This window comes from Canis lupus, chromosome 22, assembly GCF_003254725.2.
Source record: "Canis lupus dingo isolate Sandy chromosome 22, ASM325472v2, whole genome shotgun sequence".
Lineage (NCBI taxonomy): Eukaryota > Metazoa > Chordata > Mammalia > Carnivora > Canidae > Canis > Canis lupus.
In genome coordinates this window covers 3,114,561-3,138,263 of record NC_064264.1, presented here as the reverse complement: position 1 = coordinate 3,138,263, position 23,703 = coordinate 3,114,561, and the positions used below count along the sequence as shown (strand labels likewise).

General features: G+C 40.3%; 1 protein-coding gene and 2 long non-coding RNA genes across 5 annotated transcripts in view; 1 reads left to right on the top strand and 2 right to left on the bottom strand.

The window, feature by feature from the left end:
- Positions 1 to 1,308: 1,308 nt before the first annotated feature.
- Positions 1,309 to 5,274, bottom strand: LOC112678902 (uncharacterized). Its single transcript, XR_003147969.3, has 3 exons — positions 5,055 to 5,274; positions 4,782 to 4,884; positions 1,309 to 4,671 (listed from the first exon to the last, which is right to left on the bottom strand). It is a non-coding gene; the product is annotated as an uncharacterized LOC112678902 (long non-coding RNA).
- Positions 5,275 to 5,920: 646 nt separating this feature from the next.
- RB1 (RB transcriptional corepressor 1) overlaps positions 5,921 to 23,703 on the top strand; it is a 145,340-nt gene continuing 127,557 nt past the window's right edge. For all 3 annotated transcript variants that reach the window (XM_025478314.3, XM_049099220.1, XM_049099221.1), the window contains exons 1-2: positions 5,921 to 6,077; positions 8,499 to 8,625. In XM_025478314.3, the coding sequence (XP_025334099.3) occupies positions 5,950 to 6,077; positions 8,499 to 8,625 (255 nt within the window). In that variant the 5' untranslated portion in view covers positions 5,921 to 5,949. The remainder of the gene's footprint in view (positions 6,078 to 8,498; positions 8,626 to 23,703) is intronic.
- LOC112678901 (uncharacterized) overlaps positions 6,862 to 23,703 on the bottom strand; it is a 72,579-nt gene continuing 55,737 nt past the window's right edge. The window contains exons 5-6 of the long non-coding RNA XR_003147968.3: positions 8,228 to 8,313; positions 6,862 to 7,778 (exon numbers count right to left, since the gene is read on the bottom strand). This is a non-coding gene — a long non-coding RNA (uncharacterized LOC112678901). The remainder of the gene's footprint in view (positions 7,779 to 8,227; positions 8,314 to 23,703) is intronic.

Below are 23,703 nucleotides of genomic sequence, written 5' to 3'. Positions count from 1 at the left end.
TCTTTACATTAAAGGTGATACTTCCTGCATCCCCAGAATTTTGGAATCCTAAAAAGTTTATTGATGTGGCAAGCCCTTGGATTGTCTCAGAGGTCTCTCTTCCATTCTTCAGCATGCGCGTGTTTTACAAGGGCCATTCAGATTAATATTGAAAGCGGAGTCTACAGACTGTTGCTGGTTGGTGAACTCTTGGTTACTGGTTCTTGCAAGATAAATTCTTTCTTTTAAGATTTTATTTATTTATTCATGAGAGAGAGACACACACACACAGAGGCAGAGACACAGGCAGAGGGAGAAGCAGGCTCCATGCAGAGAACCCAATGTGGGCCTCGATCCTGGGACTCCAGGATCACGCCCTGAGCTGGAAGGCAGATGCTTAACTGCTGAGCCACCCAGGCATCCCACAGGATAAATTCTGAAATTGAAAATCTATGTTTAGAACATTTTTATAGCAATCTGACATTGCTGTGACATCCAAGTATATGATCAGAAGCCTCATCTCATTAAGCTATTGATCATTTTGGTTATTGTCAAACTTGTGATAATTCACACGTGCAGCAAGGTATGTGCTGGTCAAATTCAGTGATTTCCAAAAGTATGGCTCCAAGACAGATTGGAAAAAACAAACAAACAAACAAACAAACAAACAAAGTAGTCCTTCACTATGAGAAACACTGAGTAGTAGTACTTGCCGCTTTGTGCTCACCAAGACAGAAAACAGAAGAGTTAAAATAGCCCTGACACAAGAAAGTAAATGTGTACTCCTATTCTCTCTCTATGAAGGCAAAGTGTTTTTGATTCTTTCTCATGATGGAAATTAAGGAAAGCTCATTTACCAATTAATACCTATGTACCAAATGCCAAATCTATGTTGATCTCCTCTAGTAAAGACACCACATGTAGTATGGCAGCTTCTACTGGGGCAATCACCTGGCTAGATTTATGGTGGTCCACTGTCATGTGCCATGATCCCATTTTTGTAAGGGTCAGACAGGAGAATTGGTTGAATAGGGATATAATAGAAACCATGAAGTCTGCATCCTTTAAATGTTTGACAACTATATCAAAAAAACAAAAACAAAAACACAGTTGAACTGAACCATTTTTATTAAACTATACTCAAAAATAAACTCGAAATGGAGTAAAACCTAAATGTAAGACCTGAAACCATCAAACTCCGAGATGAAAACAGGTAGTAATCTCTTGGATGCTGGCCTTAGCAACATTTTTCTAGATGTGTCTCCGTAGGTGAGAAAGATAAAAGCAACAAAAATAATTTACACCAAAATCACAATCTTTATTTATTTATTTATTTATTTATTTATTTATTTATTTCAATCTTTAAAAAAAAATATGTCCAACGGAAGCCTTTCCATATTAAGCCTTTCTTAATATACCTTAAGGTGAGAGCTGACTGCCCTGATGTATCGTTTTCTTGTACAAAGTATGCAATTCCAGTAACAGAATCCGTCCCAATCTCTACAATATTGTCCTCATGCTGCTCGGGCATCACTGCCACTACACAGTCCAATGTCTCACTTTCAGGTGCACTGCATCCGACTGGCCACAGGTGGGAAGTCTTAGTAATTATGATCCCCCTGTGTGGCCTCACCTACGACCCACAAACCACGCCTCGGTCTTTATTGTCCTAAGACCAGTGGTTAACCCACCTCTAATATCCCATCCTGAGTGTCTCCAGGACACTTGGGAGACAAGTCTTTTAGCTTGGGTTCTCTAGAAAGTAGAGACTGAGTGCAGTTTGAAAGAAATAGGAGTGAAGGCAAAGGGGAGTGGACGGGGGAGGAGAGGAAACCAATACAAATGAAATCGTACCAAACTAGCACCACTTGGTATCACGCCCAATTGATTGCTCAGTGTCATGGGCACAGGTGAGGCATGGGGACACCCTCGTTAGCAGAACAAGTATAGATGCACTCTCCTGGATGTGGCTGGCTTTGTGGGCGGGTGAGCTATGCAGTTCTCTAACAGTCCATTTAGAAAGGCACTGTGCTTGGTTTAATGTTCCACACTCACCATCCGGAAAATCTCAATAATTTGTGAATAAGGGGCCTTGCATTTTCATTTTGCTCCGGGTCCCGCAAATTATGTTATCTGGTCCTGCTAATGTAAATTCCAGTTTAGTAGGGGAACCAGTGTTATTCTCTCTCCTGAGAAATGTGAATTAGTGATACAGAGAGGGAGTCATTGTGGCAGGAGAAAATTATAAAGAGAGGAAGATGAGCAGTGTTCACAGAGGCAGGAAAGATGGGAGTCAGCTGTTGGATGGATGACAGGGCACATGACTGCAGCAGAAGGGACTCTTATTTTTTAGTTTTTTGTCTCTTTCACTTTTCTCACTTAAACTCATCCATAATCCTGAATAATTAAAGTAAAATAGTAGATCTCTGTTTTTCTTGAAACCTGAAAGACTCTAAGAGCCATATACGTATGGAGATGAGTTGAATCATGGAAATGAAATAAAGCAAATGGAGAGGAGAGGTGGGGATCTTTTAGGCCAGCGTTATGTCACACTATCTGTGAAGGACCTTTCCTTTGTTTTAAACTTTGTGAATTGATACTTCTGGAAAACAAAAAAAATTTAAATAATTTGAAAAATGAAAACAAAAAAATGACAAACTCACATTTTTTTTAGTATTTTAAACAGATATAAAATTACATTTCAAAAAACATAGAACAAAAAGTTACATCGCATAAAAGAAGAAACTACAAAAGCTACTTTCACTGAAAGCGTGCAAATAGGCGATTAATATGACGAACTGTGAATATATGGTCAGTTTTTTATCATTCCATAGTTGTGACAATCACAAGGTTGGGAGTGAAGGAGCAATCTCCCATATTAAACGCTGTATTTAATATTTTAAATTTGTCAGTAGTTGTACATTTTTGACAGATGAATGTGTTTCTTGGGTCTGTTAAATGATCTAAGCTAGGTTGCATGGCTGAGATATTGTATATCTAAACTGTTTCTAGGTTTTATTCAGTAACCCTCACTGTAGAGAAATTAGTCTCTCAGAGATACGTTTAATGGAATGCAAGTGATTTTAAGACTATTTCATCAAGCTCAGGATATTCACTTTTGTTTTTTATACAAAATGGAGCAAATAACGCTTTATTTTCAAGATTCATCTCATCAGTAATAGTGTCAGTTCATTATAAGTTCCAAAACTTTGTCCTACTAAATGATAGTTACATTTAGAGTACCCTTCAGTTAAAGAAATGGATTCTGGATCCATGAATTCCCTATGTGTGGAGATTATTTTCATGGAAAATAAAAATTCCAAATGTTTTGTCAAACTCATAATTAGTTTCTTTATATTTTATATGTGAATGCTACTGAAGTTTGATGGCCTTATTGCTTCAATAGTCAGTTACGGTTTTAATATTTACTATGAGTTTTGGCTATGAACTCAATAGAAGGAAGATGACACTTCTGAGTAAAACTAGTAAAAATAATCTTTAATTCTTTATAATCACTCCTCTGGTCATTGGTTTACTACTATTATTACGGACATACTACTGACATGTGTCTTTTCCTGACAAAACAGGACAGGAAGGCTTACATCACCATCTATAATTTAGGGTGAAAAACAAATGACACAAACTTTACTTCCCTAATTTTGCTATGAATCTCAAAAAAAAATAGGCTGGATTAAAAATTAAAATGACTAAAACTGTAACAAAAAAGTAAATAAATATTTACATTTTCACAGATTTGTATTCACTTTTGGGTTACAGGTAACGATACTTGCCTTGGCATTTCACTCCCTATAATGTGGCCCTACTGCACATGACAGGGACACAGTCATGCCACCCGCAACCCCACAAGTTAGGGAACACCTGACCTGTTCCATGTTCTGTTTAATGAGAGGTGTCCGACGATCATGTGCTCGGATGTAGCTGAAATATTAAATCGCTCTAAGGGCTGCTAAGCACTCGCTCTCGATCCCTGTGCTTACTTCTTTGTGGGTATCCGCCAACTGCGCAGCGTGCGCCCAAGGAGCACACTTTGGGTCATGCTGCTGTCGGGGAGGGGACCTGCACTGAAGACAAGGGAAAGTAGAACCAGGGGAGGAGTTTACAAAGGAACAGGAGGGAGGGGGAGGAAAAGGGGACCCTGGATTTGTGGAAGACTAGCGAAGCTTTACGCAAGAGGAAGTGGTTTAACTGCGTTAACTGCAAGAAAGGCCAAGTAGAGAGAAGATCAGAAAGAAGTCATTGAACTGACAACCAGGACGGGGGCAACTTTTGAAAAGACTGGTTTCACTGTTGGGGAAAGATCAGGAAAGGCTTCTTTTAAGAATCTGCAGAATTTCTTATGTTTCTTTGGTTGTGCAACAGAAAGCCGTGTGGGGGGATTTAAAACTTTGACCCGATTGTTCCTGAATCGTGTGTATAAGGATTTATTTATTTGTTTGTTTGTTTGCTTATTTATTTATTTTCAAATCCTCTGACCCCCCCATCCGCTCCCTAACGCTGGGCGGATTCACCCATCTGGGGAAGACCAAAGCACCGATTTCAAAGGGTTGTTCTGAGGCTGGCGATCACTGGTTGAGGCCCAGCACGCGCCGGGCACACAGTGGGCGCTCGTCCCGCGTGGGCCGGGCCGGGCGGGCCGGGCGGGCTTGCATTCATTCAGCTGCCGCTTTTTCTCTGAAAATGCCCCTTACAGTTTGCCGGCCCCTCCCGGTTCTGTGCGCGCGCGCGCGGTTTTTAAAACTTCGTTTACGGGGCAGCCCGGGCGGGGGTGGGGGGTGGCTCACCAGCGCGTGACCCCGGGGTCCCGGGTTCGAGTCCCGCGTCGGGTCCCCGCGTGGAGCCTGCTTCTCCCTCTGCCTGGGTCTCTGCGTCTCTCTCTCTGTGTGTCTCTCATGAATAAATAAATAAAATATTAAATACAATCCTGACTTAAAAAAAGATGAAAGTTCATTTACTCCCGAGGGACACCCGGAGAGGGCGATGCTCGGACGCGGGACGGCGGGCGGCGCCTGCCGGGGGCACCGGGGGCCGCGACGGGCGGGCGCTCAGGTCCTCACCGGCTCTGCCCCCGGCCCCGCCTGCGCGCGCAGGTCCCGGAGGGCGGCCGTGCTTCGCCCCGCGCGTCCCGCCGTCTCCCGGCGTAGCCAGCGTTCGCGGCCCGGGGGGCTCCGCAGACGGTTGTTTTTGTTTTGGCGGATCCGGCGGGGCGGATTGGGCGGGAGCGGGAGCGGGGGCGGGGCGGGGAGGGGCGAGGGGGCGGGGCGGGGAGCGGAGGGCGGTCGGGGACGGGGGGACGGGGAGAAGGGGAGAAGGGGAGAGGGGGTCGCAGCGCGGAGGGGGCGGGGACGCGGGGGAGGCTCGGCGGGGGCGAGCCGGAGGTCGCGGGGCGGTGGGGAGGGCGCGGACGCGGGTCGCGGGGGGGCGGCGCGGAGGGGGCGGGGAGGGGCGGGGAGGGGAGGGGGCGCGGCGGGGCGGGGCGGAGGCGGCGGGAGGGCGCGGCGCGCGGCGGGGTGTCGCGGGGCGGGGGGGCGCGGCGGGGCGTGCCCCCGGGGTGCGCTCGCTAGATACGGCGCCGCCGCCGCCCGCCGCCGGAGCGGGGCCCAGGGCGGCGGGGGTCGGGCCCGCGCCGGGAGAGGCGAGCGCGTCCCGGGGGCCGCGGGGGTGCAGGCCCCGCCCGCCGCGCGCCCGCCGCCGCCCCGCGCCCCCGGAGCGCCCCGTCCGTCCCGCCGCCGGCGGCCCCGGAGCTCGCGGACGTGACGCCGCGGGCGGAAGTGACGTTTTCGCGCGGCTGGCCCGGCGCTCGGTGGGCGGCGGGAGGAGGGCTCGTGGGCTCCGCCGGGCGCCGCTCCCCGGGTCTGCGCGCAGCGGGGCGGCCCCGAGGTGCGCCCCCCGCCCCGCCCCGCCGCGCCGCGCCGCGCCGCGCCCCGCCCCGCCGCCGGCCCGCGGACAGCCATGCCGCCCAAAGCCCCCCGGAGGGCCGCCGCCGCCGCCGCCGAAGCCCCGCCGCTGCCGCCGCCGCCGCCGCCGCCCGAGGAGGACCCGGCGCAGGACAGCGGCCCCGACGACCCGCCTCTGCCCGGGTGAGCCCAGAGCGGCGGGGGCGGGCGCGGGCGCGGGCGCGGGCGGGGGCCGGGGCGGGCGCGGTGTCGGCGGGGGCCGGGCGCCGGCTTGACAGGTGTCGGGCGGGGGGGGGTCGGGCGCCCGCGCCCGGTGACAGGTGCCGCCGCCGCGCCCGCGGACACGGAGCCGGCGGCCGACGCGGCGGGGGACGGGCGGCCTCCCGCGGACACGGCGGCGGCGACGCGGCTCCAGGCCTCGGCACCGGGCAAGCCCCGCGACGCGCCCCGCTGGAGCGCCGCTGCCTGCCTCCGCTCCCTCTCCGTGGTCCCCCTGCACAGCCTCGGTATCCGTCTTCGGCGCTTTGCAGCGCTTCTTCCATTTTGCCTTCCAGCCCGGACACATCCTCGCGCCTGCTCTTGTTTTGTTTCGCTTGGGCTGCAGAGTTCGTGAGCTGCCTGTGCTCACAGCACACTTCTCCCCCCCCCCCCCCCCAGCACCAGCACCGCCACCAGCACCACCAGCACCACCACCAGCACCACCACCACCAGCACCAGCACCACCAAGTGGTCTCTAAATTTAGGCGACTACTGTGATAATACAGTAGAACGTGACAGGGAGGACTTATTCTGTTGCAGCATCCTATTTTTCACGATCGTGGTACTTTATGGTTAAGAACCTAAGACTGAAAGACTATGATTGCCATTATTTTTGCCAGTCCTGGTTCCACCACTCTGAGAGTACCTGTTTTTTGTTTTGTTTTGTTTTGTTTGAGAATGGGATTGCTTTCTTTTCCTCACCGCTTCCTCACCTGTTCTAGTCCATTACTAAGCCCTATTCTTTGAACTTGCTAGACACTAACAGGGTTCAGATAGATTGTGAACGATTGGAATGGGCTTCTGGGATGGCCTGTGAAAAGCTGTTAAAAATACATATGTTGAAATGGGTTGTCTTACAGGTCAGTTAAAAATCACACTCGCTAATTGGGGGGAAAAACAGTCAAGCTGTTCTGGAAGCAAATTTAATTTCTGATTAAGCTCTGTTGTGTCCAGTACTTGAACGTTTTCATTTGGAAAAAGCAGTAAATCTACTCCATAAAGAGTTCCATGTTTACCACGGAGCTTTGGAAGCGTCCTCTGGGTTATTGTAGGGTAACCAGAAATATTCAAATTAGGGCCCCCACCTGGGAAAAGAAGGCCTTTCTTCCCCACCCCAACATTGCATTATTTACTTTTAAATGATGGAACTATAAAAAATTTTCCTGTAGGTAAAACCATACAGGATACACTCCACTCTTGATTAACCATACCCCCCCCCCCCCCCCCGAAAGGTTTTGCTAGTACGGGCAGTTGAACTGTGTAGACTAGCTGCTTAGCAAGGGTGAAACTAGTGCCTGGCAATCCAAAGCCAAGCGTCCTGCTTAGGGATGGATTCAGGGCCCGCTCCACCTGCATTTTCAGTGATGGAATCTGTCTGTACCTTGAAGCTGAGATCTTCTCTCTGTTGCATTATATCTGGCCTAAGTGGGAATGTTGGAAGGGAAACCTTCACTAGGAGCAAGAGTGCACCCTCCTTGTTGACATGATCAAAGTTAATTACGCTCTGAAGGAGGTTTACCAGTCTGGCATAGTGGTCAAGGGCATGGATCATGGAGTTAGACTTGGGTTTCCCACTTACTGGCCATGTCCTCAAGTGAGTCCTTTAACTTCTTATTTGGTACTTGTCTGTAAAACAAGGATAAGAGTACTTATCTAGTAGGCCCATGTGTGGATTCCACTGAAACTATACATTTAAGATACTTTATTCACACAGGCTCAGAGTAAATACTCAAAAATTATTAGCTATTCCTTATATTATTATTAGGTGTCAAATAGACATTAAGAGAATGAAAGGGAGCTAGCCAACAAGAAACTATTGACTACCTATCTTGGGTAAGGAAGATCGAAGAGAAAAGGCTGAAATAAGAATAGCAGGAATTCATGTTAAGTTTCTTATTACGTGAGAAATGCTTATAGGTAGAGAGATTATATGAGACGTTGATAAGCGTAGACTGCATTTTAGCAAAATTGCTGATACTAAATTGATTCTGCAATATCATAAATGGGCTTTCTTCTTTTTGCTCTTATTGTCATCCCGCTTTTCCCATACAGCGTTAGCTATCATACTTACTTACTTTTCCAAAGCTATTTTGCTGTTCTGGTGTGTATGTGATTCAGGCCAACAAACATCTTTCACTGTGTTGTATATTTGTTGGAAGGACTATGAAAAAAATAAACATTTAAATTCTGTAATTTTTTTTCAAAGATAAATAAGATTTTAAAGTACTTAGTAATGCCTTTTTTCAGAATAATGATGTTTGTTATATGCAAACCATTGAAGCAAATGTTTACTTTTAGTTTGATTTCTAAATATATCCCCATTATATGTCTGTTTTTATCTGGTAGGCTTGTGTTTGAAGAAACCGAAGAACCCGATTTTACTGCATTATGTCAGAAATTAAAGATACCAGATCATGTCAGAGAAAGAGCTTGGTTAACTTGGGAGAAAGTTTCATCTGTGGATGGAGTATTGGTAAGGATTTCTTTAACATTTTTTGAAGAAAACTTTCTCATTATTTTTTAAAAAAGATTTTATGTATTTGATAAACAGAAAGAGAGCCTGAACATGGGGAGGGGTAGAGGGAAAGGAAGACAGAGAATCTCTGCTGAGCACAGAGCCCCATGTAGGGCTCGATCTGAGGACCCTGAGATATGACCTGAGCCAAAACCAAGAGTCAAATGCTCAACTGACTGAGCCACTCAAGTGCCCCCCAATTTTCTCAATTAAAAAATGATTTTGAATTACTATAGATAACTTGGAAAATAGAAAAATATAAAGAAAAGAAAAGCTAGTAATAATTTTGTTACCCAGAGGTAAATAACTCTGATAGTGTTAAAAATATCCCCACGTAACCCCCCAAAGTATTTTTCCCCCAAAGTACTTTGAAGCAAATCTTAGATATCATATGCATACGTACTTCACTCAGATGCAAAAATTTTTTAAAAACAAAGCCATACCTTATAATTTTTAATATCTTACAATATGTAGTGTTCAAAATTTGATTGTTTTAGAATTAGAATTAGTTTTGCTAGAATTTACAGTCTTTGATAGCGTTTGATATATTCCATTTTTTTGCATAAGTATATGTATGTATATGTAATATGACTCAATAGTGCTGTATATGTACTGGGGGAATATTCCATGCATTTAAAAAATAACTCCCTCAACAATCCATTGAGGGTATGACAAAAAGTCTTTATTTCATATGTAAAATGTAAAATCTTGATTTTATAGAAAAAGATACTGAAATAGAATGAGATTAAGTAACTTGACCAAGGTTCCTGACTTGGTCATTTAAAACACAGATTTGGGGGATCCCTGGGTGGCTCAGCGGTTTAGCGTCTGCCTTTGGCCCAGGGTGTGATCCTGGAGTCCCGGGATCGAGTCCCACGTCGGGCTCCCTGCGTGGAGCCTGCTTCTCCCTCTGCCTGTGTCTCTGCCTCTCTCTCTCTCTGTGTCTCTCATGAATAAATAAATAAGTTTAAAAAAAAATAAAAAAAATAAAACATTCGGAATCATACATATAGTTATATGTAGTTACATATAATAGTTTTATATCTTATTTTAAAATTTTTTTCTTGGGGTACCTAGATGGCTTAGTTGATTAAGCATCTGCCTTTGGCTCAGGTCATGATCCCCGGGGTCCTGGGATTGAGCCCTGCTTGGGGCTCCTGCTCCATGGGGAGACTGTTTCTCCCTCTCCTGCTGCCTGCCACTCCTCCTGCTTGTGCTGTCTCTCTCTTTGTCAAAAAAATAAAATCTTAAAAAAAGGAAAATAAATTTTTTTTCTCGACATCATGAGCATTTTACTGTGTTATTAAATATTTTTGGGTATTTGATAATATAGTTTCTAATGTATAATGTTTTATATATTAGATATTTTTTAATTTCCTAACTCTTAAAATATTATTTGATATTTTTTCCCCATAACTTTTTGGCTCTATAAAATGATGTGATGAATATCTTTACTCACAAGAATAATGCCTGGCACAAAGTAAGTCCTCAGTGGTTCGTTAAATTAATGAATGAATCTGATTATTAGAATACATTTTTACAAGTTGAATTACTGAGTCAGTAGCTATGAACGTTTATAAATCTTTTGGTAATTATTGTTAAATTGCATTTCAGACCCTTTAAATGAATTTACTTTATTTTTTTTTAAATTTTATTTACTTATTAGAGAGAGAGAGATAGCTGAGCAGGGAGTCCAATAAGGGAATCGATCCCTGGACCCTGGAATTAGGACCTGAGCTGAAGGCAGACACTTAACCAACTGAGCCACGCAGGCACCCATGAATTTTCTTTCTTACAGCCTTGTATTAATGTATGTGTCTTTTTTTATTAACACAGCAAAATATGTTAATATACATTCCATAAAAGTGTTTAAAACTGTTAAAAAATTCTGGTATCTTAGTCCATTTGGGCTGTTTTAACAAAATACTGCGGACTGGGTAGCTTATAAACAATAGAAGTTTATTTCCTACAGTTCAGGAGGCTGGGAAGCCCGAGGTGGTGGTGTGGCCGATTCTGTGTCTGTGTGAGGGCCCGCTTCCTGCTTCGTGGACAGCGCCTTGTCACTGGCTTCACAAGTCGGAAGGGGTGGGAGCTTTCTCAGGCTTCTTTTATAAGGACACTGGCCCATTCATGAGGGCATAGCCCTCATGACTTGATGACTTCCCAAAAGCTACAACTCCTAATGCGTTTACATTGGGCATTAGGCTTTAAGCATATGGATTTTGGGGGACATAAGCATTTAGTGCATTATTATTTGGTAATGAAAAAAGAGAAAATGAATCCAGTTTCAAAGACCTGAACGTAATCTGGAACTCCTTACTAAAAAAGGAGGAATACTAAAGTATCTTGGGTGAATGACTTTGGTATTATCTTACCAAAGCATCTAGTGTGTACTTCCACTGATTTGGATACTTCATGTACAAAGGGTTTTTCTGGTGCATATGCAGTTATAGGGAGTCATAGCTTCTTCACCTCTTGCTCGCAGATGCTAGGCTTTTAGTTTTCAGAAAGTTGGGAAGGAGTAGCAGATTATAGAGAGTATCGGTGAATATAGGTAGTTTCCAATTTAGGAGTGGGTTATGTTTCCAATCTCTTTGTAAGTACAACATAGTAGTTAGGTTTCCAGGCCAGTTCACACAAAACTGTTTTTGTACTGAACTATAACAGTAAGAGTTTTCACTATAGAGGTCCTTTTAGGCTTCAGACCTGATTATAAGTATGAATACATGTTACAACTTGGGTATCCTATTCTTCTATCCTGGCTTTGTCCCTGCCTTCCATGGGAGCTGGCACAGTTTAAATCTCATTTCCTAATGAAGGTCGTGATGGGACTAGGAGATACGAGATCATTCTTGGTTGTATGCTGGAGGAAGACAAGGAAGGAATTTCATGTTATCTTTGGGATATTTGGTACCTATTTTTTGCAGGGGTGTATGACAGAAGAGGAGGTGGTATTGTTCTGTTACAGTTTCCAGATGTTTCCCTGGAAATATTCTTTTAAGTGATAGTTAAGTTTTTGAGGGTTGGCCTGAGGATTTACCCTCTTCATACAATAATTTCTAAGGGAGAATGTGACAGTGCGTGCAGAGAACTGAATGTTATGACAAAATGAACCTGTTTCTGATGCACCTGTTCCATTCTAGCTATTTCAGATAGCAGTTGGCTGTCTTTGAAACAAGAAGAGGAATACAATAACTAAGGGAATCTTTCTGGCAACTGAAAGTAGATGATGTTTATTGGAATAGAGGGTGGATTAAGAGCAAGGATTTGTCATCAGACTAGACTGACTCAAGTCTCAGTTCTACTATTTACTACCTCCACGATCTTGAACAAGTTACCTAAAAATCTCCAAGCCTCAGTTTTGTTATTTGTAAAAAGGACTAACAGTAATTTCTGGATCTTGGAGTTAACTGTGTGGATTAAATGATGTCACGCACATAAAGCACTTATTAGTGTAAATGAATGCCTATATTAGATTGTGCAGCCAGAATAATTTGACTTAAGAATTACCCCAGAAAATTTTATATTAATATAATTTTTAAGACAACTTAAGAATCAGTTAAAATACTTGAATTTTTAAAAGTTATTTAAATTCTGGTTAGTTAATATACAATGTAATATTAGTTTTGTGTGTACAGTTTAGTGATTCAACACTTCCATACATCACCCAGTGCTCATCACAGCAAGTGCACTCCTTAATCCCCATCACTTCTCCGCCCCCCCCCCCACCCCCCACCTACCACGCCTCTGGCAACCATCAGTTTGTTCTCTATAGTTAAGACTATGTTTCTTGGTTTGCCTCTCTTTTTTTTTTTTCCCCAATGATCATTTTTTTCCCTTAAATTCCACAATGCTTAAGATTATATGGCATTTGTCTTTCTCTGACTTATTTCGCATAGCATAATACTCTGTAGCTCCATCCATGTCATTGCAAATGGCAAGATTTCATTCTTTTTTATGACTGAATAATATTCTATAGTATGTATACTACATCATCTTTATCTGTTCATCAGTCAGTGGACACCTGGGGTATTTCCATAATTTGATTATTACAGATAATGGTGCTATATTTTTGTATTCTTTGGGTAAATACCTAGTAGTACAATTACTGGATCATAGGGTAGTTCCGTTTTTAACTTTTTAAGGAACCCCATACTGATTTCCAGAGTAGATGTACCAGTTGGCATTCCCACCAACAGTATGATAGGGTTCCCCTTTCTCCACATCCTTGCCAACACCTGTTGTTTCTTGTGTTGTTGATTTTAGCCATTCTAACAGATGTGAGGTGATTATCTTACTGTAGTTTTGATATGTATTTCCTTGATGATGAATGATGTTGAGCATCTTTTCATATGTCTGTTGGCCATCTGTATGCCTTCTTTGGAAAGATGTCTATTCAAGTCTTCAGCCCATTTTTTAATTGGGTTACTCGTTTTTGGGGGTGTTGAGTTTTGTAAGTTCTTCATATGTTTTGGATACTAACTCTTTATCCAGTATGTCATTTGCAAATACCTTCTCCCATTCTGTAGGTTGCCTTTTAGTTTTATTGGTTGCTTTCTTTGCCGTATAGAAACTCTTTATTTTGATCAAGTCCCAATAGTTTATTTTTGCTTTTGTTTCCATTGCCTTGGGAGACATATCCAGAAAGAAGTTGCTATGGCCAGTGTCAAAGAGATCACTGTGTTCTCTTCTAGGATTTTATGGTTTCAGGTGTCACATTTAGGTCTCTAATCCATTTTGAATTGATTTTTGTGTTTAGTGTAAGAAAGTGGTCCAGTTTTCCCAAGGCCATTTGTTAAAGAGACTTTTTCTCATTGGATATTCTTTCCTCCTTTGTTGAAGATTAATTGACTCTATAGTTGACTGTATAGTTGTGGGTTCATTTCTGGATATTCTGTTCCTTGATCTGTGTGTTTTTGTGCTGGTACCATACTGTGCTGGTACTGTTTTGATCAGTACGGCTTGGTAATATAACTTAAAATCTGGAATTGTTATGCCTCCAGCTTTGCTTCTTCTTCTTTTTTTTTTCATCAGCTTTGCTTATTAATACAGGATAAGAATCATATGATCATTTTAATAGATGCAGAAAAAATTTTGCGAAGTACAGCATCCATTCATAGATAAAAATCCTCAACAAATTAAGGTTAGAAGGAACATAACCTCGACATAATATAGGCCATATATGAAAAACCCATAGCCGATATCATCCTCAGTGGGGAAAAAACAGAGATTTTCCTCTACAATTATTTAACATAGTACTGGAAGTCCTAGCCACAGCAGTCAGACAACAAAAAGAAATAAAAAGCATCTAAATTAGCAAGGAAGAAGTAAAACTTTCACTTTTTTCAGATGACATGATACTTTGTATAGAAAACCCAAAAGATTGCCAAAAAACTGTTAGAATTAATACACAGATTCAGTAAGGTCTCAGGGTACAAAATCAACAAACAAATCTGTTGCATTTCTATACAGCAATAATGAAACAACAGAAATAAATTAAGGAATCAGTTCCATTTACAGTTGCACCAAAAACAGTAAAATACCTGAGAGTAAACCTAATCAAAGAGATGAAGTCCTGTGTTCTAAAAACTATAAAACACTGATGAAAGAAATTGTAGATGACCCCAAGAAATGAAAAGACATCCAGTCTCATGGTTGGAAGAACATACATTGTTAAAATGTCTATACTTACCCAAAACAGTCTACACATTTAATGCAATTCTTTTTTATTTTTAATGCAATTCTTATAAAAATACCAACAGCATTTTTCACAGAGCTTAGAACAGTCCTTAAATTTGTATGGAACCACAAAATACCCCAAATAACCAAAACAACCTTGAAAATAGTTGAATTTATAAATGCATGTGTAATGATACTGATGTGGTACTTTGGCTAAAATTTAAGGAAGATTTGTGGTATTTTGTCTAGAAAAGTATTTTTTCCTTTTTATATAAACATTTGATAGGTGTGTATAATATGTGATTGTTGTCATTAGATTAGATTGTGTTCATACTGCATATGGCATATAAATAAGGAATATTCCATGAAGAAATTGTCCAGGAGTGCCGTTCAAGTTGTGACTTACAGTGAATCAGTTGTTAGAATTTTGATTTTGTTTCTGCATCTTAAATGACTGCATAGTAGAATGGAAAAGGCCTTGGATCTAGAGGCAGGATAGTAGTTGCATTGTAGCTATAGGATTTTAGGTAAGTTGGTTATTTCTCTGAGTCTCAGGTTGCTCATCTGTAAAGCAGAAATGATGTCTGAATGTCAACCTCTTAGGGTTTTATGTGTGTATATATTCAAGAGCTTTGAAAAAATATTGCTCTTGATAAAAGATTTTTTTCCTCCTGATGTGGGTCATTATATTTAGAACCATAGTTGAAAGGAATAGTTTGGAACTAGAGTAACACTAGGCATTCCGTGTAAATTACACAGTACTAAGGATGTGAAACCTCTTCCTGAAGGGTTCTTCATGCAGGGTTGAAGTCCTTCTTTTGCAGATAACTTCTTTGCAAAAGGTTCTTTTTAATAACCTGAAAAACCAGAATATTCTATTTTATTAGGTTTTTTTTTTTTTTTTTGAGAGAGAATGTGCACATGCATGTGGAGGGGAGGGGCAAAGAAAGAGGGAGCGAGAGAATCCTTTTCTTTTTCTTTTTAAAAAGATTTTATTTATTTATTCTTGAGAGGCAGGGGGAGAGAGAGAGAGAGAGGAAAAAAAGGAAAAGAAAAGAAAAGAAAAAAAATCTTAAGCAGGTTCCAGGCTCAGTGCAGAGCCTGCTGCAGGGCTCTATCTCATGACCCCTGAGATCAGGACCTGAGACAAAATCAAGAGTCAGATTCTTAACTGACTGAGCCACCCAAGTGCCCCCAAGTGACAATTTTTTATTGTCAACTATCCAATGCTCAAAAATTTTCAATTATTTCATAAATTTTTTTCACATTTTTAAAAAGATTTTATTTATTTATTCATTAGAGACAGAGAGAGAGAGGAGAGAGAGGCAGAGACACAGGCAGAGGGAGAAGCAGGTTCCACACAGGGAGCCCTATGTGGGACTCGATCCCTGAACCTCCAGGATCACACCCTGAGACGAAAGCAGAGCTTAACCACTGAGCCATCCAGGCGTCCCTTTTTCGCATGTTCTAATCAGGATTCAAATAAGGTTCATATATTGTGATTGGTTGACTTGTGTCTTAAATCTCTTAATCTATAGATTTTACCTTCTACTTCTTTTCCCCATCCATTTCTTTTCTTAAAATTTATTTGTTGAAGAAAGTGGTTTATCTTTCCTACAGTGGGTATTTTGCAGGTTACATCTCCTTCATTGTTTAACATATTTGTCTAATTCTCTATATTTCCTACAGTGGGTATTTTGCAGGTTACATCTCCTTCATTGTTTAACATATTTTGTCTAATTCTCTATATTTCCTGGAAATACAGGCCTTTAGGCCTAATCAGATCCTGGCTTGATATTTTCTGGAAGAAATACTCACAAAATATTTTTGTGAATGCCCATTGGGAGGCATATATCTTGTTAGGTCTCTTTTTTTTTTGTTATAAGCGATTTTGGATGACCGTTGACTGGATCCATAGGGGTTGCTAAATGGTAATCTGATGACTTTATTATTTCTCTTCCAATTGTTAGTTGTAATTCTGCAAAGAGAAATTTTTCTCTATTAACTGTTCTTATTCTAAAGACGGTTCATTCAGGAAAGTAAGGATAAGTGCTTTATGCTTTGCTTTTATTGACTAGTTTTTAAATTAACATATTTGTTTTGTAAGATCCTCCAAAGATGACCAGTGATAGTAATCATCTTTCCAAATATTATGTCAACAATACCAGTAGACCAGTTTAGCTATACACAGATATTTAATAAGATCTGTACTCAGTAATAATGTGACATATTTTGTAATTTCAAGAACGTTATATAAGTGGGATCATACAGTACTTAACCTTTAGGATTCGCTTTTTTAAGTCAGCATAATTCCCTGGAGAATCATTGAAGTTATATATTAAATATTTTAGTTTGATAGGGTTGCCATAATAAAATACTACAGACTGGGTGGCCTAAACAACAGAAATAGATTTTGTCATGTTTCTGGAGACTTCAAGTCTAAGTTACGATGTCAGCAGGCTTAGTTTCTTCTGAGACCTCTCTGGTTTACAGACAGCTGCCTTCTCCTTGCATTCTGGAATGGTTTTCCTATGTGCACACACTCCTGGTGTGGTTTTTGTGTCCACATTTCCTATTCTTATAAGAAGACTAATCAGGTTGGATTAGGGCTTGCCACATGTCCTCATTTTAATTTACTGTACCTCTCTGGGGCCCTGTCTTCAAAAACAGTCACATTCTTGGGTACTTAGGGTTAGGACTTGAACATATGAGTGTTCAGGAGTTGGGCAGGGGGCACAAGTCAGCCCACTGCGATTTGTTGTTATTCAGTAGTATTCGTGACTGGACCACCGTTTAACCATTCACCCCTTGAAAGATGTCTGCCTTGGCGGTAGGTTTTAGCTGTTATGAATACAGCTGCTGTGAACATTTGTGTATAGGTTTTTGTGTAGATATCAGTTTTCATTTTTCTGGGCGAGTACAATTACTGGTCATATGATATGGGCATATATGTTTAATTATGTAAGAGCTGCCAATCTTTGTTCCTGAGTCTCTGTACCATTTTATATTCCTACCATCAACATATGGGTGATTCAGTTTCCCTGCTTCTTTGCCAACATTTGGTGGTGGTACTATTTTTTATATTAGCCATTCTTTTTGGGATGTAGTAATATCTCTGTGGTTTTAATGTACATTTTTCTGATAGCTAATGATACAGAATATTTTTAAAATAGACTTCTTTTTTTGAATAGTTTAGGTTCCCAGCAAAATTGAGCAGAAGGTACAGAGATTTCTCATATACCCCTCTGCCCCCACACATGCTTAATTAACCTTTTCCATTATCAACATCCCCATAAGAGTGCTACATTTGTTATAGTCGATGAAGCTACTCTGACACATTATTATCACCCTAAGTCCATAGTTGCTGAAGGTCTTCTAAATGTGCTTGTTTGCCATTTATCATCATCAGTGTGTTGTCTTTTATGTTTTCTGCCCATTTTGAGTTTCCATAGGTTTCCCATATAACAGTTATGTCTTATATGAATAATGACAGCTTTATTTCTTCCTTTATAACCTTTTACTTTTTTTCCCTTGCCTGTTTCAGTGGCTAAGATTTCAATATGATGTCGAATAGAAGTGGTAAGAATTTCTGCTCTTAGGGAGAAAAGATTCTGTCTTTTACCATTAAGTATAATGTTAGGAGTAGATTTTTCTTAGATGTCCTTTATCAGATTGAGGAATCTATTCTATTTCCAGTTTGCAGAGATTTTTTTTTATTGTATCAGAAATAAATGTTGGATTTTGTGAAATGCTTTCTCTGCATCTATTGTGATTATATTTTTCCTTTTTTAGACCGTTGATGTGGTGAGTATTATTGATTGTTAAAGCAACTTTCCTGCATAAATTCCACTTGATCATGATACACTATCCCTTTCCTATATTGTTGGACTTAAACGTTTGGTAAGAGTTTTTGCACCTAGATTCATGAGGGGTAGTAGGTCTGTAGTTTCCTCTTTTTGGTTACGGGGTTTTTTCCTAGTGTTTTTTTTTTTTTTTTTTCCTACAATTTTTGTAAGATTTTATAACAGAATAATGCTGGCCTTATAGAATGAATTGGGAAATATATTGTTCTCTTTATTTTTTTTTTGTAGAGTTTGTGTAAAATTAGTATTATTTCTTTGAAATGTTTGGTAAAGCCATATGGGCCTCATGGAGTGTTTTTTGCAGGAAAGTTTTTAACTACAGATTCAATTTCTTTAATAGATATGCGGAATTCAGTTTTCTGACTTTTTTAGTGAGCTTGGGCAGTGTGTGTTTTTCAAGGAATGTGCCTATTAGCTTGTTGAATTGCTGTAAAATTGTTTAAAATGTTATTTTATTATTATACTTTATCATAGCTTATTATTATTTTTAAATATTTTATTTACTTATTCATGAGAGACACAGAGAGAGGCAGAGATACAGGCAGTGGGAGAAGTAGGCTCCCTGTGAGGAGCCTGTTGTGGGACCCTGGGATCACGCCCTGAGCCAAAGGCAGATGCTTGACCACTGAGCCACCCAGGTGTCCCCCTTAGTATTATTTTAATAAACTTCGCTATTGTAATTACATGCTATGTGTCATATTATTAATATAATGCATGATGAAATGATCCTCTTTATACCTCATGTTTTTTGTTCTGAAATCTTTTCCTAATATTAGATTAATATAGACACTTAAGCTTTCTTTAGATGAGTATTTATATCATTTACCTTTTTAAAAAAAATCCTTTTACTTTTAATCTTTTTGTATCTTTATTCAGTTGACCCTTGCACAACATGGGTTTGAAGTGGGTGGGTCCACTATACATGGATTTTTTTTTCAGTCACTACAGTATAGACTGTAAATGTATTTTCTGTTCCTTACAATTTTCTTAGTAACATTTTCATTTTTCTAGCATACTTTATTGTAAGAATAGAGTATATAATACATGTAACATACAAAATATGTGTTTATCAACTGTGTATATTATTGATAATGCTTCTGGTCAACAGTAGGCTATTAGTCGTTAAAATTTGAGGGGAGGCAAATTATATACAGATTTTCTTTTCTTTTCTTTTCTTTTCTTTTTTCTTTTCTTTTCTTTTCTCTTTTCTTTTCTTTTCTTTTCTTTTCTTTCTTTTCTTTTCTTTCTTTTCTTTTCTTTTCTTTCTAGAGAGATATGAGGTGCAGAGAGAGGAGGGAGAGAGAATATCTTAAGCAGGCTCCAAGCCCAGTGCAGAGCACAGTACCACTACTATGGGCTCAATTAACAACCCTGAGATAAATAACACTCTTGTGTTATTTTAGTCATTATTTCAGGGTTTATATTATAGCATATGTTTGAAACTTTTCAGAGTCTTATTTTCAAATGATATTATATTACTGAATGTACAATATAAAAACTGTGTCACTGTACTTTCATTTTTCCCTCATAGCCTTTGTCCTATTGTCATATGTTTTACTTGTACATGTGATATAAAGCCCATAATATGGTGTTAACTATTTTTGCTTTAGACAATTATTTTTTAAAGAAATCTAAATAATAATTAAAAAATCTTTATATTAGTCATGTAGTTATCATTTCCAGTGCTCTTCATTCTTTTATAAGGTCCAGATTTCCATCTGGCATCAGTTTCCTTCTGCTTGAAGGATTTTCCTTAACATTTTCTATAGTGCAGGTCTGATGATGATTTCTGTGAGCATTTGTATAACTGAAAAAGTATTTATTTTGCCTTAGTTTTTAAAGGATATTTTTGTTAGAAAATTGTAGCTAGGCTTTTCCCCCAAGTCCTACTATGTTCTAGCTTACACTGTTTCCAAAGAGAAGTCTGCTACTATCCAAATTTGTTTCTCTGTATGTAGAATGTTGTATTTTATTATCTTCTCTTTCTCCCTAGCGAGTATTTAATACTATCCAAGTGGTTCATTTATTTATTTACTTTTAGAGGGAGAGAGAGAACTCAGGTGCTAGTGGGGGGAGGTACAGGAGAGGGGAGGCAAACTCTTTGCTGGGTGTGGAGCCCTACATGGGGCTCAGTCTCTGAACCAAAACCAAGACCCAGACACTTAACGGACTGAGCCACCCAGGCACCCCTAGATCTTTTTAAATTTCTTTCAACAAAATTTTTGAGTTTTACAGTGTAAGTCTTACACTTAGAAACATTATTCCTGGGGATCCCTGGGTGGCGCAGCAGTTTGGCGCCTGCCTTTGGCCCAGGGCGCGATCCTGGACACCCAGGATCGAATCCCACGTCGGGCTCCCGGTGCATGGAGCCTGCTTCTCTCTCTGCCTATGTCTCTGCCTCTCTCTCTCTCTCTCTCTCTCTCTCTCTCTGTGTGTGTTACTATCATAAATAAATAAAAATTTAAAAAAATTATCCTGAGTATTTTTAAAAATATTTTATTTATTTACTTGAGAGAGAGAGCATACAAGCAGGGAAGAAGGGCTGTGGGAGAAATAGACTCCCTGGTGAACAGGCAGCCAGTCCGATGTAGAACTCCATCCATCCCTGGGCCCTGGGATCATAACCTGAGCTGAAGGCAGATGCTTAACCAACTGAACCACCCAGGCTCCCTATTCCTAAGTATTTTATTCTTGTCAATGCTCTTATAAATGGAATTGTTTTCTCAATTTCATATTTAGTTTATTCATTGCTGTTATATAGAAATAGTTTATTTTTGTGTGTTGATTTTGTACCCTGCAACCTTGCTGAATTTATTGGTTTAAATAGTTTTTTAGTGTGTTCCTTAGGCTTTTCTATATATAAGATCACATTGTCTGCAGATAGAGATCACTTCTTTCTTTTCTTAATACTTTTTATTTCTTTTTCTTCCCTAACTGCCCTGGCTAGAATCAATACCTTGGTGAATAGAATAGCAAGAGGGGGCATTGTTGTCTTTCCTGATCTTTTTTTGGATGCCTTTCATCAGGTTGAGGAAGTTCCCTTTTCTTCCTCTTACATTAAATGTTTTATCAGATGATTTTGGATTTTGCCAAATGATTTTCTGTGCCTCTTAATATAATGATGTTCTTTTTTCCCCCTCTTGTTGATATTACATTAATTGATTTTCAGATCTTAAACCAGGATTGCATTTCTAGGATAAGTCTTACTTGAACATGGTGTATAATCTTTTTTATATTTTTGTGAATTTAGTTTGCTAGTATTTTGTTGAGGATTTTTGGCATATACTCATAAGAGATTTTATCTCTGTTTTCTTTCCTTGTAATGTCTTTGATTTTAGTATCAGGGTAATATTGGCCTCTCACAGAATGAGTTGGGAAATTTCCCCTCCTAAGACTTTTTTTTGAGTCATTTGATGAATTGATATTAATTCCTTTTTAAATGTTTAGTAGAATTCACCAGTGAAGCCATCTGCGCCTAGACTTTTCTCTGTGGGAGGTTCTAAGAGATACTCAGTCTCTTGCTATAGAATTTGTCCATTTCATCTGTTACCTAGTTTGTTGGCATGCAGTTGTTAATAAGCATTCATGTTATAATTTTTTTTACTTCAGTAAGGTTGGTCTTCATGTCCTTATTTCATTCATAATTTTGGTAATTTAAGCCTTCTTTCTTTTGTCTTGGTCAGTCTAACTAAAAGTTTCTCTCTTTTGGTGATCTCTTAAAAAAGTTTTTGGTTTCATTGATTTTTCTCCACTTTTCTGTTCTCTTTCCTAAACTTTTTGTTTCTTTGTTTTCTACCACTTAATTCTTTATACTTGATATGTATATCAGATACCAATTATTAAAGTTCGTCATGAACTTTCATCATGAAATACTCAGATAGGTCTAATATATAATTATATATAGTATAATTATTATAATAATATATAATTGGGCTACCTGCTTTTAAATTTCTTTTCCTTCATAAAAATTTTCACTGTTGGCCAGTACTGTTTACAGCAGTGTTTTTTCTTCTTCCTGCGGACTGATGCAAGGAATTTAACCTTCATCTTAGAATGCAGCTAGGCTCGTCTGAGAATTAATTTATTTAATTTTGTGGTCACTATGAATCTTCTGATTATTTACTATTTTGGATGCTAACATCTGCATTATATAGCAGGTAGTTTTTCAGATACTAACATTTTTCCTTTTATTTTTTATTTTTATTTTTTTATTTTTAAAGATTTTATTTATTTATTCATGAGAGACAGAGAGAGAGAGAGAAGCGCGGAGACACAGGCAGAGGGAGAAGCAGGCTTCGTGCAGGGAGCCTGATGTGGGACTTGATCCTGGGACTCCAGGACTATGCCTATGCCCTGGGCCGAAGGCAGGCACTAAACCCCTGAGCCATCCAGGGATCCCCTATTTTTTATTTTTTAAAGATTTTATTTATTTATTCGTGAGAGACACAGAAAGAGAGGCAGAGTCACAGGCAGAAGGAGGAGAAGCAAGTTCCATGCAAGGAGCCTGATATGGGACTTGATCCTGGGACTCCAGGATCACGCCCTGAGCCAAAGGCAGACGCTCAACGGCTGAGCCACCCAGGCGTCCCTTTCCTTTTATTTTTAAATCATCATTTGTATATTTTGCTGTTAAACTCTCAGAGAGGGCAGCCCCAGTGGCTCAGCGGTTTAGCGCTGCCTTCGGTCCGGGGTGTGATCCTGGAGACCCTGGATCGAGTCCCACGTCGGGGTCCCTGCATGGAGCCTGCTTTTCCCTCTGCCTGTGTCTCTGCCCCTCTCTCTCTCTCTCTCTCTCTCTCTCTCGGTCTCTATGAATAAATAAATAAAATTAAAAAAAAAACTATCAGAGAAAATGTATGTATTCAAAAGTCAAATAAACTTCAGGAAATCACATTTTATAGTAATAAGCATGAATATCCATTGCCTTCTATTTCTACCACTCTAGAAATAATAAGTTTTTATTCATTCTGTACCTCTACTCCTTCCTCCTCCCACCTCACCACATACACATAAGGATTTTTATTTTACCTAATTGAGGTCTTATGAATTGTTTTAGAAGTGTAAATAAATAATTACTATTTATTATTATAGGAATAGGAAATAGATTCATATAGTTCGTGAGTCAAGAGAAATAAAAGTTAAACAGTGATGGGGATCCCTGGGTGGCTCAGCGGTTTAGTGCTTGCCTTTAGCTCAGGCCGTGACCCTGGGGTCTGGGATCGAATCCCACATCAGGCTCCCTACAGGGAGTCTGCTTCTCCCTGTGCCTGTGTCTGCCTCTCTCTCTCTCTCTCTGTGTGTCTCTCATGAATAAATAAATAAATCTTAAAAAAAAAAAGTTAAACAGTGAAAAGTTTCTCTCATTCCTATCCCTCAGCTACATACTTTTTCCCTCCAGAAGCAACTAATAAAGGTTTCTGGTTTTTGCATTGTTCTGTACTTTGCTTTTGTCATGTAGCAATGTATGTTGAAAAGCACCTCACTCTCTGTATTT